Source organism: Callorhinchus milii, unplaced genomic scaffold (genome assembly GCF_018977255.1).
Source record: "Callorhinchus milii isolate IMCB2004 unplaced genomic scaffold, IMCB_Cmil_1.0 Scaffold2, whole genome shotgun sequence".
Classification (NCBI taxonomy): domain Eukaryota; kingdom Metazoa; phylum Chordata; class Chondrichthyes; order Chimaeriformes; family Callorhinchidae; genus Callorhinchus; species Callorhinchus milii.
The window spans coordinates 121490500-121504713 of record NW_024704743.1 but is presented as its reverse complement, the minus strand read 5'-3'; the positions used below and the strand labels follow the sequence as shown (position 1 = coordinate 121504713).

The 14214-nt window shown below is 43.6% G+C and overlaps 1 protein-coding gene across 1 annotated transcript in view; it reads right to left on the bottom strand.

Annotated features, from left to right (window-relative positions):
- b4galt6 (UDP-Gal:betaGlcNAc beta 1,4- galactosyltransferase, polypeptide 6) overlaps window positions 1–13983 on the bottom strand; it is a 28977-nt gene extending 14994 nt beyond the window's left edge. Inside the window, exon 1 of the mRNA XM_007895036.2 lies at window positions 13807–13983. Within this exon, the coding sequence (XP_007893227.1) occupies window positions 13807–13939 (133 nt within the window). The 5' untranslated portion in view covers window positions 13940–13983. The remainder of the gene's footprint in view (window positions 1–13806) is intronic.
- Window positions 13984–14214: the final 231 nt, after the last annotated feature.

Sequence of the window (14214 nt, the reverse complement as noted above, 5' to 3'; positions counted from 1 at the left end):
TGAACTCGATCCTCTGGGGGAATCACAAAATAGTCAATTCGTTTTACAGTATCCTCTGTGAAGCGCTTTGAGACGTCTCAACGACATAATAATCACTATATCAAATTCAAGGTTTATTATTATATGATACAGAAGAAACTAAAAAGGTGTCAGAAAGGGGCCAGGCTACAAAGAGAATGGCACAACTAGAATAGGGAACTCTGGCTGGGTAAATCCATTACAGAATTTGCAATTTAACATGTCAGTCTTGTGTGAAGTGTGCCTCATTTTGAATCAAGTAGCTGCCAAATTAAAAGACCCACAACAAACAAAGCTGTAATACACTTTTACATTGCTGTCAAACTAACTAACAAATTTTGATTTGCAGTTAAAGAGGAAAAGTTAATACAATCCATAAGTGATACATTAATTTACAGTACAATTACATTTAATAATAATAATCCTTCCATTTGATATAGCGCTTTTCGCGTCTTCTAGACGTCCCAAAGTGCTTCACAGAATATACTGTAAAGTGAATTGACTGTATATTTGTGGGCGAACGCTGCAGCCAATTACGCACAGCAATGTCCCACAAACAGTCGTAGATTGAAAATGACCAATTTAATTATTGTTTTTGGTTTTGGAGGGATTATTATTAGGCGTGTGGAGTAAGGAAACTTGCCCAGGGTTTCGCCCTGACCTGCCTGGAATTGAACTCAGGTCTCTCACTTGCAAAACGAGTGCTCTAACCACTGAGCCACAGGACTCCACAAGTCTAACTAATAAAAGGGGAGTTTGGGGAATTAGGAGGAATGGAGTCTCATGTGAAGTATGAGATGATTTATACGGACCAAACTGGCCTGTTTTGGCCCCATAGGTTTGCTTGTGCAGTCACATCAATGAAATCTCTTTCGTAGCTCATGAACTTGATGTTACGTTAAGAACAGACTCTGGCTAACAGGTTGGGGGTTCTGACCCCACTTGAGGATTTGAGATCATAATCTAGGCCAGGGTGGTCCAACCTTTTTGCTGCTGAGGGTCGGGTGCCGAATTTGAGAAACGTCCTCGGACCATGTAAGCAATATTACTAATAATAATCCTTGCATTTCATATAGCACTTTTCACGTCTTCTAGACGTCTCAAAGCGCTTCACAGAATATACTGTTAAGTGAATTGACTGCATATTTGTAGGCGAAATGCGGCAGCCAATTGCGCACAGCAGTGTCCCACAAACAGTCGTGGATTGAAGTGACCAATTTATTATTGGTTTTTTTTCTTGAGGGATTATTATTAGGCGTATTTTATCCTTTTATATTATATTTTATCTTGAATATCCAGTCCCGTTGCCAGGCAGAGCTTGACCGTCTCCTGGTTGGCTCGGGACCTTCATGTCACCTGTATTTGCTCGTCAAACAATGAAGTTGGAAAAGGTTCGCAGGCTGGATGAAATCAGCCCGCGAGAATGGAGAGAATGGGAGAACCCGGGAGAATGCTGCTTTGTGAGATTTAGCATGTTTCAGATGAGATATCAAACTACCATCCCATCTGCCTCTCTTCAAGTGAACCTTAAAAATTCCACGCAACTATTCAAAAGGAGTTTGTTCCTAACTTGATTGTTGCGAACAATCCCCGAGATTAATTAGTCATCCATCTCATGACTGTTTGTGGCACCGGGCGGTCTCAAATGGTTGGCGAGACTTACAGTAAGTATTTGTGAAATATTTTGAAACATTCAATGTGGAAAGGTTGCATAGAAATGCAACTTCTTTCTTTTACTGAGCAGGTAGTATATACTATTCATAGAACAGCAACAAGATTACACTTGTATAGCGCCTTGCTGCAATAGCAGTTACAGTTTGCTAACAGCAGAGGATTCAAGCCAACACAATTTCCCTTTTTTGAAATGAAGCCCAGTTTCAGAGAGAAGCAGAGAATTCAGTTGCATTTTGGAGGAATCTGGAAATCAGATTTGAAGGGTGTGCGTGTATGCGTGTGTGTGTGGGGGGGGGGGGGGGGGGGGTGGGGGGTGATGAGAATGGACAAAATGTACATTGTCAATTTAAAATAAGGAAAGGTTTTCAAGGAGAGTGGAATCCGGGAACCAACTGAATTTTGTTGCATTTGCAGTAAAAGTACAGTTAATGCATAATTCCTAACTGGTGAAAATGCTGTGAAAGCCTTTTACCACAGCACAGTTTAAAATCAAATCTGATAAAAGGTTGATTGATTGATTGGGCTGATCAATTGCCACTGACTTAAGCTATTTTTTGTCTGCAAAATACACAAGGCTCCTTAAAAAAATCTCTATCCTGCCCTTAAAGCACCAATTCAAACCAAAATATTGTTTCACAAGCAATAATCAACTTGCCTAAGCGGCCCCTCTTCATACTATAGAACCAATCAAAGAATCTTACAGCAAAGTAGGTCATTCGGCCCATCGTGCCTGTGCCGGTCCTTTGAAACAACTACCCAATTAATTCCACGCACCCACTTTACCCCATAGCCTTGCAAACTATTTATTTTCAAGTAAATATCCAATTCCCTTTGAAAGTTATTATTGAATCTGCTTTCACCACCCTTTCAGGCAGCGCATTCCAGATATGTGCCCAAACAGTGACCGTTTACAATCTATGTGGGAATTAGTATTGTTGAGAAAGGTCAATCCTAAGAATAATGTTCATAGTCAGTAGTTTCTGATATATCGATATACTAAACTGAATGTAAACCTTCGTTGGGGGAGGCAAGGAATTGTTAGGAGATACGAGAAACTACTCGTTTATGGATGTCAAGAATTTGGTGCATAAGCTGTTACTTTTGCTAAAAAGGGCAATGGTCAGTCGGTAGTGATACTTCAGACCAGATAAAGAAGCTTTCGTGGAAAGGAACGAGACATCATGAGTGGTGTAGGACGGGCTTAGCACATTCCTCGAAACATGAGACGGTCTCACTCTAAGATAGAAACATACACTCTTGTTAACACACTTAACCATTCTTAAGCGCCATTAATCTCGTTTGAGTAAAGCTGCATTGTGTAGCTGAATAATAATAATCCTTACATTTGATATAGCGCTTTTCATGTCTTCGAGATGTCTCAAAGTGCTTCACAGAATATGCTGTAAAGTGAATTGACTGTATATTTGTGGGCGAAACGCGGCAGCCAATTGCGCACAGCAGCGTCCCACAAACAGTCATGGATTGAAAATGACCAATTTATTATTGTTTTGTTTTTATTGAATGGTCCATATCAGCATGAGATAGGCACCGGCACACAGCACGGAAACAGCCCTGGCCAAAGTCACTAATGACATTATGAACATCTGCGATCAGGGCTCCCTCTGCCTCCTTGTCCACCTCGACCTCTCTGCTGCCTTCAACACTGATGACCACTCCATCCTCATACACCACCTCTCCACTTTACTCAATCTTCTTGGCCCTCGCCTGGTTCGATTCCTATCTCTCTCACCGTCTCCACTTCGTTGCCTCTAACTGTCACATCTGGTGTCCCCCAGGAATCTGTCCTTGGCCCTCTCCTCTTTAATATCTACATGCTCCTCCTTGGTGACATCATCCGCAGACATGGGGTCAACTTCCACACGTTAGTGGATGACACCCAACTCTATCTTTCTGCCTACACCCTCAATTCCAGGACCACTGTTATCCTGACAGACTGCCTGTTGGACATCAAGTCCTGGATGAGGGCAAATTTCCTACAGTTGAATGTGAACAAGACTGAGGCCCTCCTGATTGGCTCGCACCAGCGCTTCAGCACCTCAGGCTCTGGCAAAATCACCCTCCATGGTTGCACACTACAACTCACCGCCAGTCAGGAACCTGGGGGTCTTGTTCGACCCTCAACTGTCTTTTGTCCCCCACATTCAAGCCATGACCCACTCTGCCTTTCCTCACCTTGGTAACATCGCCCGACTCCTCCACTACCTCACCCCTCAGGCCGCTGAAACTCTTGTTCATGCCTTCATCACCTCCAGGTTCAACTATGCAAACTCCCTGCTTGTCGGCCTTCCCAACTCCTCCCTCCTCAGGCTGCAGATAATCCAGAACTCTGCAGCCCGTTGTCCTCTCCCGCACCAAACTCCGTGACCCCATCTCCCACCATTCTTTCCCAACTCCATTGGCTCCCTATCCATCAGAGGATCCAGTTCAAGATCCTGGTCCTCACCTACAAAGCCCTCCATGGCCTCTCCCCACCCTATCTCAGCAACAACAACAACAACAACAAGATTCCATTTATAAAGCGCCTTTCACGTCAGGAGGACGTCCCAAGGCGCTGCACAGTTGGGTCATGACCCGAACAGGGGGGGAAATGGTCAGGGTGAGGGAGGGAAGGGAGGGAGCAAGGAGGGGGGAAATGGTCAGGGTGAGGGGAGGGAAGGGAGGGAGCGAGGAGGGGGAAGAGAGTCGAGAGGGGAGCTGAAGGCACGGTCAAAGAGAAAGGTTTTGAGACCGGCCTTGAAGGAGGAAAGGGAGGAGGCGGCGAAGGCACTGGGGGATGGAGTTCCAGAGCCTGGGGGCTGAGAGGCTGAAGGCCCGACCACCAATGGTAGGGCGGTTGGGGCGGGGGACGTGGAGAAGACCAGAGCCAGAGGAACGGAGGGTACGGGCAGGTAGGTAGGGGGATAGTAGGTTGGAGAGGTAGGAGGGATCAAGGCCGTGAATGGCCTTGTAGGTGCAACCTCCCAACCCCCTACCAACCCGCCCGTTCCCTCTGCTCAGCCGGCTCTGACCTGTTCCACGTCCCCCGACCCACCCGCCCCACTATTGGCGGGAGAGCCTTCAGCCACTCTGCCCCCAACCTCTGGAATTCCATCCCCCAGTCACTCCACCTCACCTCTTCCTTAGCCTCCTTCAAGTCCTGCCTCAAGACCCTCCTCTTCGACCATGCCATCGGCCACCCCCCTTCCCTCCCTTATCCCCCTAACCCCAGCTCGGGTCTGAAATGCTGTCCTCGGTCCAGCGCCTTGGGACATCCTCCCAATGTGAAAGGCGCTATACAAATGTAATCTTGTTTACATACAGAGGCATTTGAAATCAGTATTCAATCCAATTTAACCAAGTAAAATATAATCTCTCCCGACTGGGTCATAGAATAAGGATTCAATAAATTGAGACAGAAATGAGTTCAGTATAATACCATACAAAATTACATTTGTATAGTGCCTTTTATGTCGGGAAGACATCCCAAGGTGCTGAACAGTCATGGATTTGGAACCCAGTGGGGGTTAAAATCAGGGAGGATAGGAGGGCAGGGGTAGGAGGGGGCCAAAGGTGCAGTTGAAGAGGAGGGTTTGAGATGTGCTTTGAAGGAGCAGAGGGAGTGAGGCGAACAGAATGTGAAATGGAGCTCCATAGGCTGGATGCAGAGAGGCTGAAGGCCCGGCCGCCTATGGTGGACTGGGCCAGGAGACCTAGAGCAGACCGGAGGCTGCTGAGCAGAAGCATACAATATCTGTGCTCATTCTCCCCACCCACCATGCGCACACGCATACTTTAAAAGCTTTTTTACAAAATCTCATTCAATATTCACTATTTTTAAATTGATATTTTGTCCACCACATTCAGACTAAGGTGTACTACTTTGAAAACGGGAATTTTTCGTTTGTGGTTTATAATGTGTTCAGTTCATCCATAGGAATTTCTCCTGCATCTCTCGATTCAGATTTTCATTTTAGATAAAAACCTTGCTTTCCTACTGCATATTTTAAGAAATGCACACTGGTAAACAAGCTGAGGGCACTCTAATGCAAGCAGCGAGTCAAGAGCACTGAAATGTGGAAGCCATGGGATCTAAAAAAAGCAGATGGGACTTTAGATTAATATCTCATCCGAGGGAGGCAACGCCCGAGTGCTGCCCCTCGCACTGCATTAAATTGTCAGCATAGAATAGGATAGAAATTTTAAACTTACAAGCAAGGTTTCATAGCTTGCAGAATCTGACCAAAAGCTGAATTACCACTTCTAGTTTCCAACCGTGCATGGCTAATCTTTAAAAGTACACAGTATTTCTAATAAATGTGCCTCAAAGAGTTGTACAGAAAGGCTTCAATAAGAACATAAAAGTTTGATATACCACATCAAACCATCTTAACAACAACAACAACAACAAGATTCCATTTATAAAGCGCCTTTCACGTCAGGAGGACGTCCCAAGGCGCTGCACAGTTGGGTCATGACCCGAGCATTGGGGAAATGGTCAGGGTGAGGGAAGGGAGGGAGCAAGGAGGGGGGAAATGGTGAGGGGAGGGAAGGGAGGGAGCGAGGAGGGGGAAGAGAGTCGAGAGGGGAGCTGAAGGCACGGTCAAAGAGAAAGGTTTTGAGACCGGCCTTGAAGGAGGAAAGGGAGGAAGCGGCGAAGGCACTGGGGGATGGAGTTCCAGAGCCTCGGGGCTGAGAGGCTGAAGGCCCGGCCACCGATGGTAGGGCGGTTGGGGCGGGGGACGTGGAGCAGACCGGAGCCAGAGGAACGGAGGGTACGGGCAGGTAGGTAGGGGGATAGTAGGTTGGAGAGGTAGGAGGGAGCGAGGCCGTGAATGGCCTTGTAGGTGAGGATGAGGATCTTGAAATCAATCCTCTGGGGGATGGGGAGCCAGTGGAGGCGAGCGAGGGTGGGAGTGATGTGGTCGCGGTGTCTGGTGCGGGACAGTACACGAGCTGCAGAGTTCTGAATGACCTGCAGGGTGGAGGGAGGTGGCGGGAAGGCCGGCGAGGAGAGAGTTCCCATAGTCCAGCCTTGAGGTGACAAAGGCGTGGACCAGGGTTTCAGCCGCGTGAGGGGTGAGGTAGTGCCGTAGTCTGGCGATGTTCCGGAGGTGATGGAAGGCGGTGCCAGTTGTAGTGCGGATGTGAGGGAGAAAGGACAGCTCAGGGTCGAACAGAACCCCGAGGTTCCTGATGGCTTTGAGAGGTGGAGAGTGCAGCCTTGGATGCTGATGGTGTCAGCGCCTGAGGTGCGGAGGCGCTGACGTGAGCCAATCAGGAGGGCCTCGGTTTTTCGCACGTTGAGCTGAAGAAAGTTGTCTCTCGTCCAGGACTCGATGTCGGACAGGCAGCTGTCAGGACATCGGGGGTCGTGGAGTTGAGAGTAGAGGAGGAAAGGTAGAGTTGGGTGTCATCCGCATACATGTGGAAGTTAACTCCATGTCTGCGGATGATGTCACCGAGGGGGAGCATATAGAGGGTGAAGAGGAGGGGACCGAGGACAGAGCCCTGAGGGACTCCACATGAGACAGTACGGGGGGTGGAGGAGAAGCCATTCGTTGAGACAAAGTGAAGACGGTGAGAAAGGTACGACCTAAACCATTCAAGGACAGTGCCTTAAAGTGCTTCAGACAGTTTTCGGCAAAGTGCAGTGAATGCATTTGTATTTGAAAGAAAACACCTTTCATGTTAGGAGGGGCTCAAAGCACTTCACAGGATATAATAATAATCTTTGTATTTGATATAGCTCTTTTCATGTCTTCTAGATTTTACATATTGTAAAGCACGGTGATTATTTTGCAGACGAACAAGGTAGACAATTTGCACACAGTAAATGGGTATTGTATTGCATCACTGTTTTTATATTTAAGAAAAACTTGCATACAATATTTGGAACAGGGAAAACATTACAGCTGTTTTCGAGATTGATTATTGAAAGAGACCGACTACTTTTGCCAATTCAGGTGAACACACAGATTAATTAGTCTAGTTCTTCGTGGAGATAAATCAATACATTGTATCAATGTAGTATTCAATAAAGCTATAATTAATTTTAAAAATTCTAAAATTAATATGCATTTTACATGCTCCACGTCCCCCATCGGCGGTCGGTCCTTCAGCCTCTCTGCCCCGACCCTTTGGAATTCCATCCCACATTCCCTACACCTCACTCCCTCCCTTGCCTCCTTCAAAGCACGTCTCAAGTCCCTTCTCTTCGACCAAGCCTTCGGCCACCCTCCTACCCTCTCTGCCCTCTACCCTCCTTGATCCCAACCCCTAGCTCGGGTCCAAATCCCTAACTGTCCAGCCGTTGGGACATCCTCCTGACATGAAAGACACTGTGTAAATGTAATTTTGTATTGTACACACACTGTTGGGTATGCTTACGATAAACACAAAATAAGAGTACAATAGAGTAATGTGAACTGGTCTATTCATTGCACACACTCAACACTGTGACAGGCTTCTGACATTCACATTTATTTGCTAGACAGACTTGTTTTACTTGTCAGACTAGTTTGGTGGATTTTAGGCTACAGAGTGGCCGACCAGTCATTCTGTTCTGACTTCAATTGTGTGGAAAGATGTATTCATTCTCCATCGGGGACTTTAAAGTTGACAGTTTATATAGGTAGACAAGTTTGTTAACATGCCAACATAAAAGATATGAGTCTTGAACAATGTCTGCTTCTACAAGATATAGTATTACTATAACCTAGTCGTTTTGAATGCATAAATGGAGCTTTGTAAGCTAAATATTTATTCGGCTGTGCGACTATTACCACTTCTTTTGAGGAGGGGGCTTGTAATCCCTCAAAAACATTTTTTTTAAAAAAATTGGTCACTCAAATCCACAACTGGTTGTGAGACAGTGCTGTGTGCAACCGTCTACTGTGTTTCACCCACAAAATACACAGTGACTCTACTTTACAATATATCTTGTGAAGCACTTTGAGACGTCCCAACGACGAGATAAGACACTATATCAAATCCAAGGATTATTATTATCAGCACAGTGCAGAGAGAATTTAAAAAATTTAAATTGTGTGCAAGTTCTCACAAGGTTATGGGTTCAAGGCCCACATGGTGCCTGAGCTACTATTCCATACTGACTAAGGGAGCAGTGTACCTTACTTCAACCTTATTGTTATTATTATTATTATGAAATCGCAACCTTCTGACTCAGAGGCAAAAGTCCTTTCACTGCATTAGGCTGACAACAAATATAAACTATACACTGTATTGTAAAGAGTAACTTGTACATTGGATAGATATGAAGCAACCAACTAAAATACGATTTGGGCCTTTGGTCACTATGTTGCCAATGTGGCAATTAACATAAAACCATATAATTGCAAATAACTTAATGGGGAAGTAAGATAAGCATTCAATAGGACCTTTAGACAGCATTCTGATCAGGAAAGCAAACGGAGGTATGAAAATCAGCACTGCGCTTGGTAGTTAGAAAGCATAGGTTGGAGAGACAGAGGGGAGGGACATCGAAGGTTATCCTGCTCCATAAGGTGTAATAATATAAATAATATATTTCCCAAAGTATACAGTCAATTCACTTTACAGTATATTCTGTGAAGCACTTTGAGACGTCGAGAAGACATGAAAAGCTCTATATCAAATGCAAGGATTATTATTATTATTTATAATAGGAACACAGGAACAGGAGTAGGCCATTCAGCCCTTCGAGCCTGTTCGGTCATTCTATGAGATCATGGTTGATCTGTACCTCAACTCTTAAAACGCCACTTCCTTATACTCTATCTGGATTTTGGTGTACCCCAATGGGATCTGATATGGAAGGGAGATTATCACACTCAGAGATACAGTAACAAGAAACCAAGATAATTTTATACATCAGAAAATCAAGTTGCAAGAAAAAGTTAAGGAATGTGGATAGGTTCTCTTAGGAAAAGGAACCACTTCAAGGTGACTTCATGGAAGCTGAAAATTACAAAAGTTATTTACACAATTCATTGATGTAAATTAGAAACCAAGAGTAAGAACAATTCAGAACTTTGATACAAAGCAATAAAACTTTTGGAAATTGTGCAAGTTTTTAAAAAGCAAAGGGGTTTAAGAGGTAAATAAACCTGACTCAGTGGATAGTAGTCTTGTCTCTGAGTCAGAAGGTTGTGGGTTGAACCGATAGTCTGGATTAACACTCCAATACAGTGCTGGGGATGTGCTTCATTGTCAGAGGAAGCGTGCTTCGGATAAGATGTGAAACCAAGGTCCTGCCTGCCTGTCCAAGGGACCTAAAAGCTCCCAGACCCCATTTGGCGTGAAGGGCGCTATATAAATGCAAGTAGTTGTTGTTGTCATTCACTCCATTGCTGTCCATGGGATATTACTGCGTGCAAATCGGCTGCCTCATTCAACAACGGAATGCACCTATATAGCACCTTTCACATCGCAGAGCGCTTAACAGTGGCGGAAAGAGGGTGGGGGGCGGGGGGAAGAAGGTGACCAAAGCCACAGTTGAAGCGGAAAATCTTCAGGTGTGATTTCAAGATGAGCAGAGTGGGAAAGACAGAGGAATTAAGGCAAGGAGTTCCAAAGATTTGGGGCAGTGGCTAAAAAACATGGCCGGCAATTGTGGAGTGGGGGGACAAGGGACCTTGCCAGCTAATGAAGGTGGCAGTTAGAGGAGTGTGGTGTGAGCAGATCAGAGAGGCAGCGAGGTGCTGGGCGTGAAGAGATTTGAAAGTGAGAGTGAGGATATTAAAGTTGATCCATTTTGCAACAAGGAGCCAGTTGGGAGTCTGGCAAGAACTGGGGTGATGGAGATGCAAGCCTGTATGGGTGAGGACACAGATGGTGGAGTTTTGAATCATTTGAACCGTGTTCATAGCGGAGCTGGGGAGATCGGTAAGGAAAAAGATTGAAGCGGGAGCATAAATGAGAATTTCAGCAGCTCGTGAAGCAAGATGGAGCGAAGGGCGGCAGTGTTGCAGAGGTGGAGGAAGTCTATCTTGGTGAAGAGAAAGGGAGGACTGGGGGAAATCGAAGCCGAAGCCAAAGTTGTACAGGTTCGGTGAGTCAGAGATAAGCAGGGGAGATGAAGGAGTTCAGAACTGCAGGTGAGAAGATGTTGATAATAATAAATAATAATAATCCTTGCATTTGATATAGTGCCTCATCACGTCTTCGCGACGTCTGATAAGCGCTTCACAGGATATACTGTAAAGTGAATTGACTGTATATTTTGTGTGGGCGAAACCCGGCAGCCAATTGATGAGAGCCAAGGAGGATGGATTCTGTCTTATCCATTCTGGCTCGCCCACAAAATACACAGTCATACCACTTTATAGTATATTCTGCAGCGATACTTCTACCAACTGAGCCAGCCTATAAATCGCACAAGTAAGGGCTGCTGTAACTCCCTCGGTGCCCATCGGTTTACACATAGTGCATCATAAAGATTGTTACATATTATTGAGTCTAAACGTCCACTCAATACTTGCCTGACCTTGAAGACCTTTTAATTAAAATATCATTTTTTAAATCATCTATAGCTCACAGATAAAAATACAAAATTACATTTATATACCGTGTTTCACATCAGAAGGACACCCCAAAACACTAATATCAGATATAACTTCAAAAGAAACTGAAATATTGGTGAGAGTTGAAAGAGGAACAAGGACTCAAAACTCTACACCGAAAAAAGGTAAACATTCGTAGAATGTATTGGCACATTAAATATACAACAACAAGATTATATTTGTATAGCGCCTTTCACGTTGGGAGGACGTTCCCAGGCGCTGGAAGAAATGTCAGAAATGTATAGAAATGTCATCTAAATTGTTATTGCTTTGCTGAACTATGTGAATCATGAAAGAAGCATACAAAACTACAGTGCAATGTAGCCAAAATCGCACCAGTATCCAAATCATTCAAGATTCTGAAACAATTTATGAAAAAATAGCATCTTTGAAAAAGCTAATTTAGAGAAAGTTTAGAGAACTTCGTTGGAAATACGAATGGAAAGTGTCATAGACTAGAGTCGTTAGAAGAATATAATAATAATAATCCTTGCATTTGACATAGCGCTTTTCACGTAGATTACATATCTTCCTGTAGAGAAGTGTAGAGAAAGCCACATAGTCATTTTGGAAACATATAAATCACAATGACATCTGACAATTTAACTTCACTCATTATACAAACAATCCTTTGAACAAACAGTTTCACTCATTACTGGAGCCTCTGCATAAGGAAAGAGTCTAATAGGAGCTCAACATAGCGTTACAATAAGAATTTAATAAGTCCTATAGCATTATTCAAGTCCCAATCTGAATTGTAATTCCCAACAATGAGATGCATGAGTTACAAAAATCATTTAAAAGAACTTGTCAAAAGAACATGGATTCTTACAAGCACAGACACTAAAAAAGGGATGAATAATTTACAATGTTCAATATATTGCTAGACTTGTAAATCAGGGATTTATTTACCTTACAAGCTTGACGTATTCTTGACGCATTTCACTAACAAGCTGGGGTTTAACTTGGGTTTGGTTAAGGAGCATTAAGATCCAGTTTGTGCTTTAAAACACATTGGAGCAACTGGATATAAATCACACCTTGTCCAACTCTTGGCATTAGTTTGGAAACAACTCAGGGTGACCTCTCTTAACCTTCTAACTCAAGTGAAAACAGCCCTAAATTCACAAGTCTCTCTTCATAGCAAACTCTTTATCTGCAGCAATACGCTAGTGAATCTAGAATGGAATATTCCTCCTATAATTGGGTTCCCAAAGCCACACATAACACTCCCAACTGAGCCCTATCTTGCATTTCTCCCAAGTGATGATGGATTTGGTCCAACAATAGGTTGTGCCCTTGGAAGCCTGCTACCACACTAAATTAATTTATAGTTGATAAAAATGTCAGCAGTCTTAATTTTCCATGGTACCTGACTAGCCATTTCCATCAATTGACATTGAGAAAGGTTATACATTGTACTATTTGAACCCAGTTCAAAAATTTCATTTTGGAACTAATCAGGCCCACTTGTAATGCCAACTGAAAGCGGTACAGGCTGCTATGGAGTCTCCAAAGAATGTTAATCATTCAATGCAGAAAAAAATATAGCAGCCACAGACAGCAAGCTAGACATACAAGACAAATAGTCAATACACCTACCACATAAAAATGGACTTAAAAAACTAAACTTTTTAAATTAAGCCAGAATGATGCACTAACCCATTTACAGTTTACAATATTCTCCATTGGTTAGGAACTTCTGACATGCCTAAGCACCTTTGACACGTCTGCAAACAGATTTACAATTGTGAGCATCTTAGGATACACTGCAACAACTGAAGTCAAATACTTATCCACATAGGATTACACATTTTAAAATGGTTAATTAAAGGTAATCCGTTTCAAAAGAAACTGTACCTCAAGATTCATGGCTGTGATCATATGCAAATCGTTTTGGCTGATTTGATTAAACATTTTCATAGTGTACATGGAGTGAAAGTCCATTATGTATCCATTTGCACTTCATGCAATAATGTACATTAGCAAACAATTTTAAAAAAATATTCTGGAGCTAACAGACTACAGTATATAACCAGTTATTCTGCAGAATGGCTCATGAACCAAAGAAAGATGACAGTTCAGTGCAACATTACATTTCAGAACCCTGACACATTTTCCTACATAGCATTCGTCAACTTTTAAAACAAATCTTAAGCACCTCAGCATATTTAGACGTTATACGGGACTACATTCAATATCAAGTATCTTCGCCCACAAATATACCGTCAATTCACTTTACAGTGTCTTCTGTGAAGCGCTTTGGGACGTCCTCCCGACGTGAAAAGCGCTATATCAAATGCAAGGATTATTATTATGATCCGTATTTCCGGAGTGTGGTGTTTGACTGAGAGCAAGCTTTGATCCGGCTTGGCTTGAGAATGTTGCACCCCAAACATTGACCAAGCACTGAGTGCAAGTTGCAAATGGAGCGAGGAGGAGGAAGAGGAGGAGGAGGACAGGGGTGGGGTGGAGAAATGGCAAATAATTCACAATTCCTGCAACCATACAATACCACATGTGCATCCAAACCCGTGGCCCCCCCATCCCTTACCTATTCCAGGTGCCACATAGATGAAGTAGAGGCCCGACGAGGACAAGGAGAAGAAGAAGATAAAGGCCAAGAAGGAGCGGTTGGAGATCCGCAGGAGTCTCTTCAACATCCTGATGGGATTCGTTTTTACCATTTAAAAATAATTAAAAAGGACTGAACTCACCCCTCCCTCTCTCCCTCTCTATCTCTCTCTCTCTCCCACTTTCTCTCTCTCTCTCTCTCTCTCCCAAAATTCCAGATATTATTCTTTTAAAGAAAATGGGAGGAAGACCGGTCGAAAACCTGTGAGTGTTTTTTTCTCTCTCTCTCTCTCTATATATATATATATAATATATAAATAAAATAAATATACAATAGAAATAATTGCACGAGTGATGGGGAGAGGGGGGGGGGAGAAAAAGGAGTGGC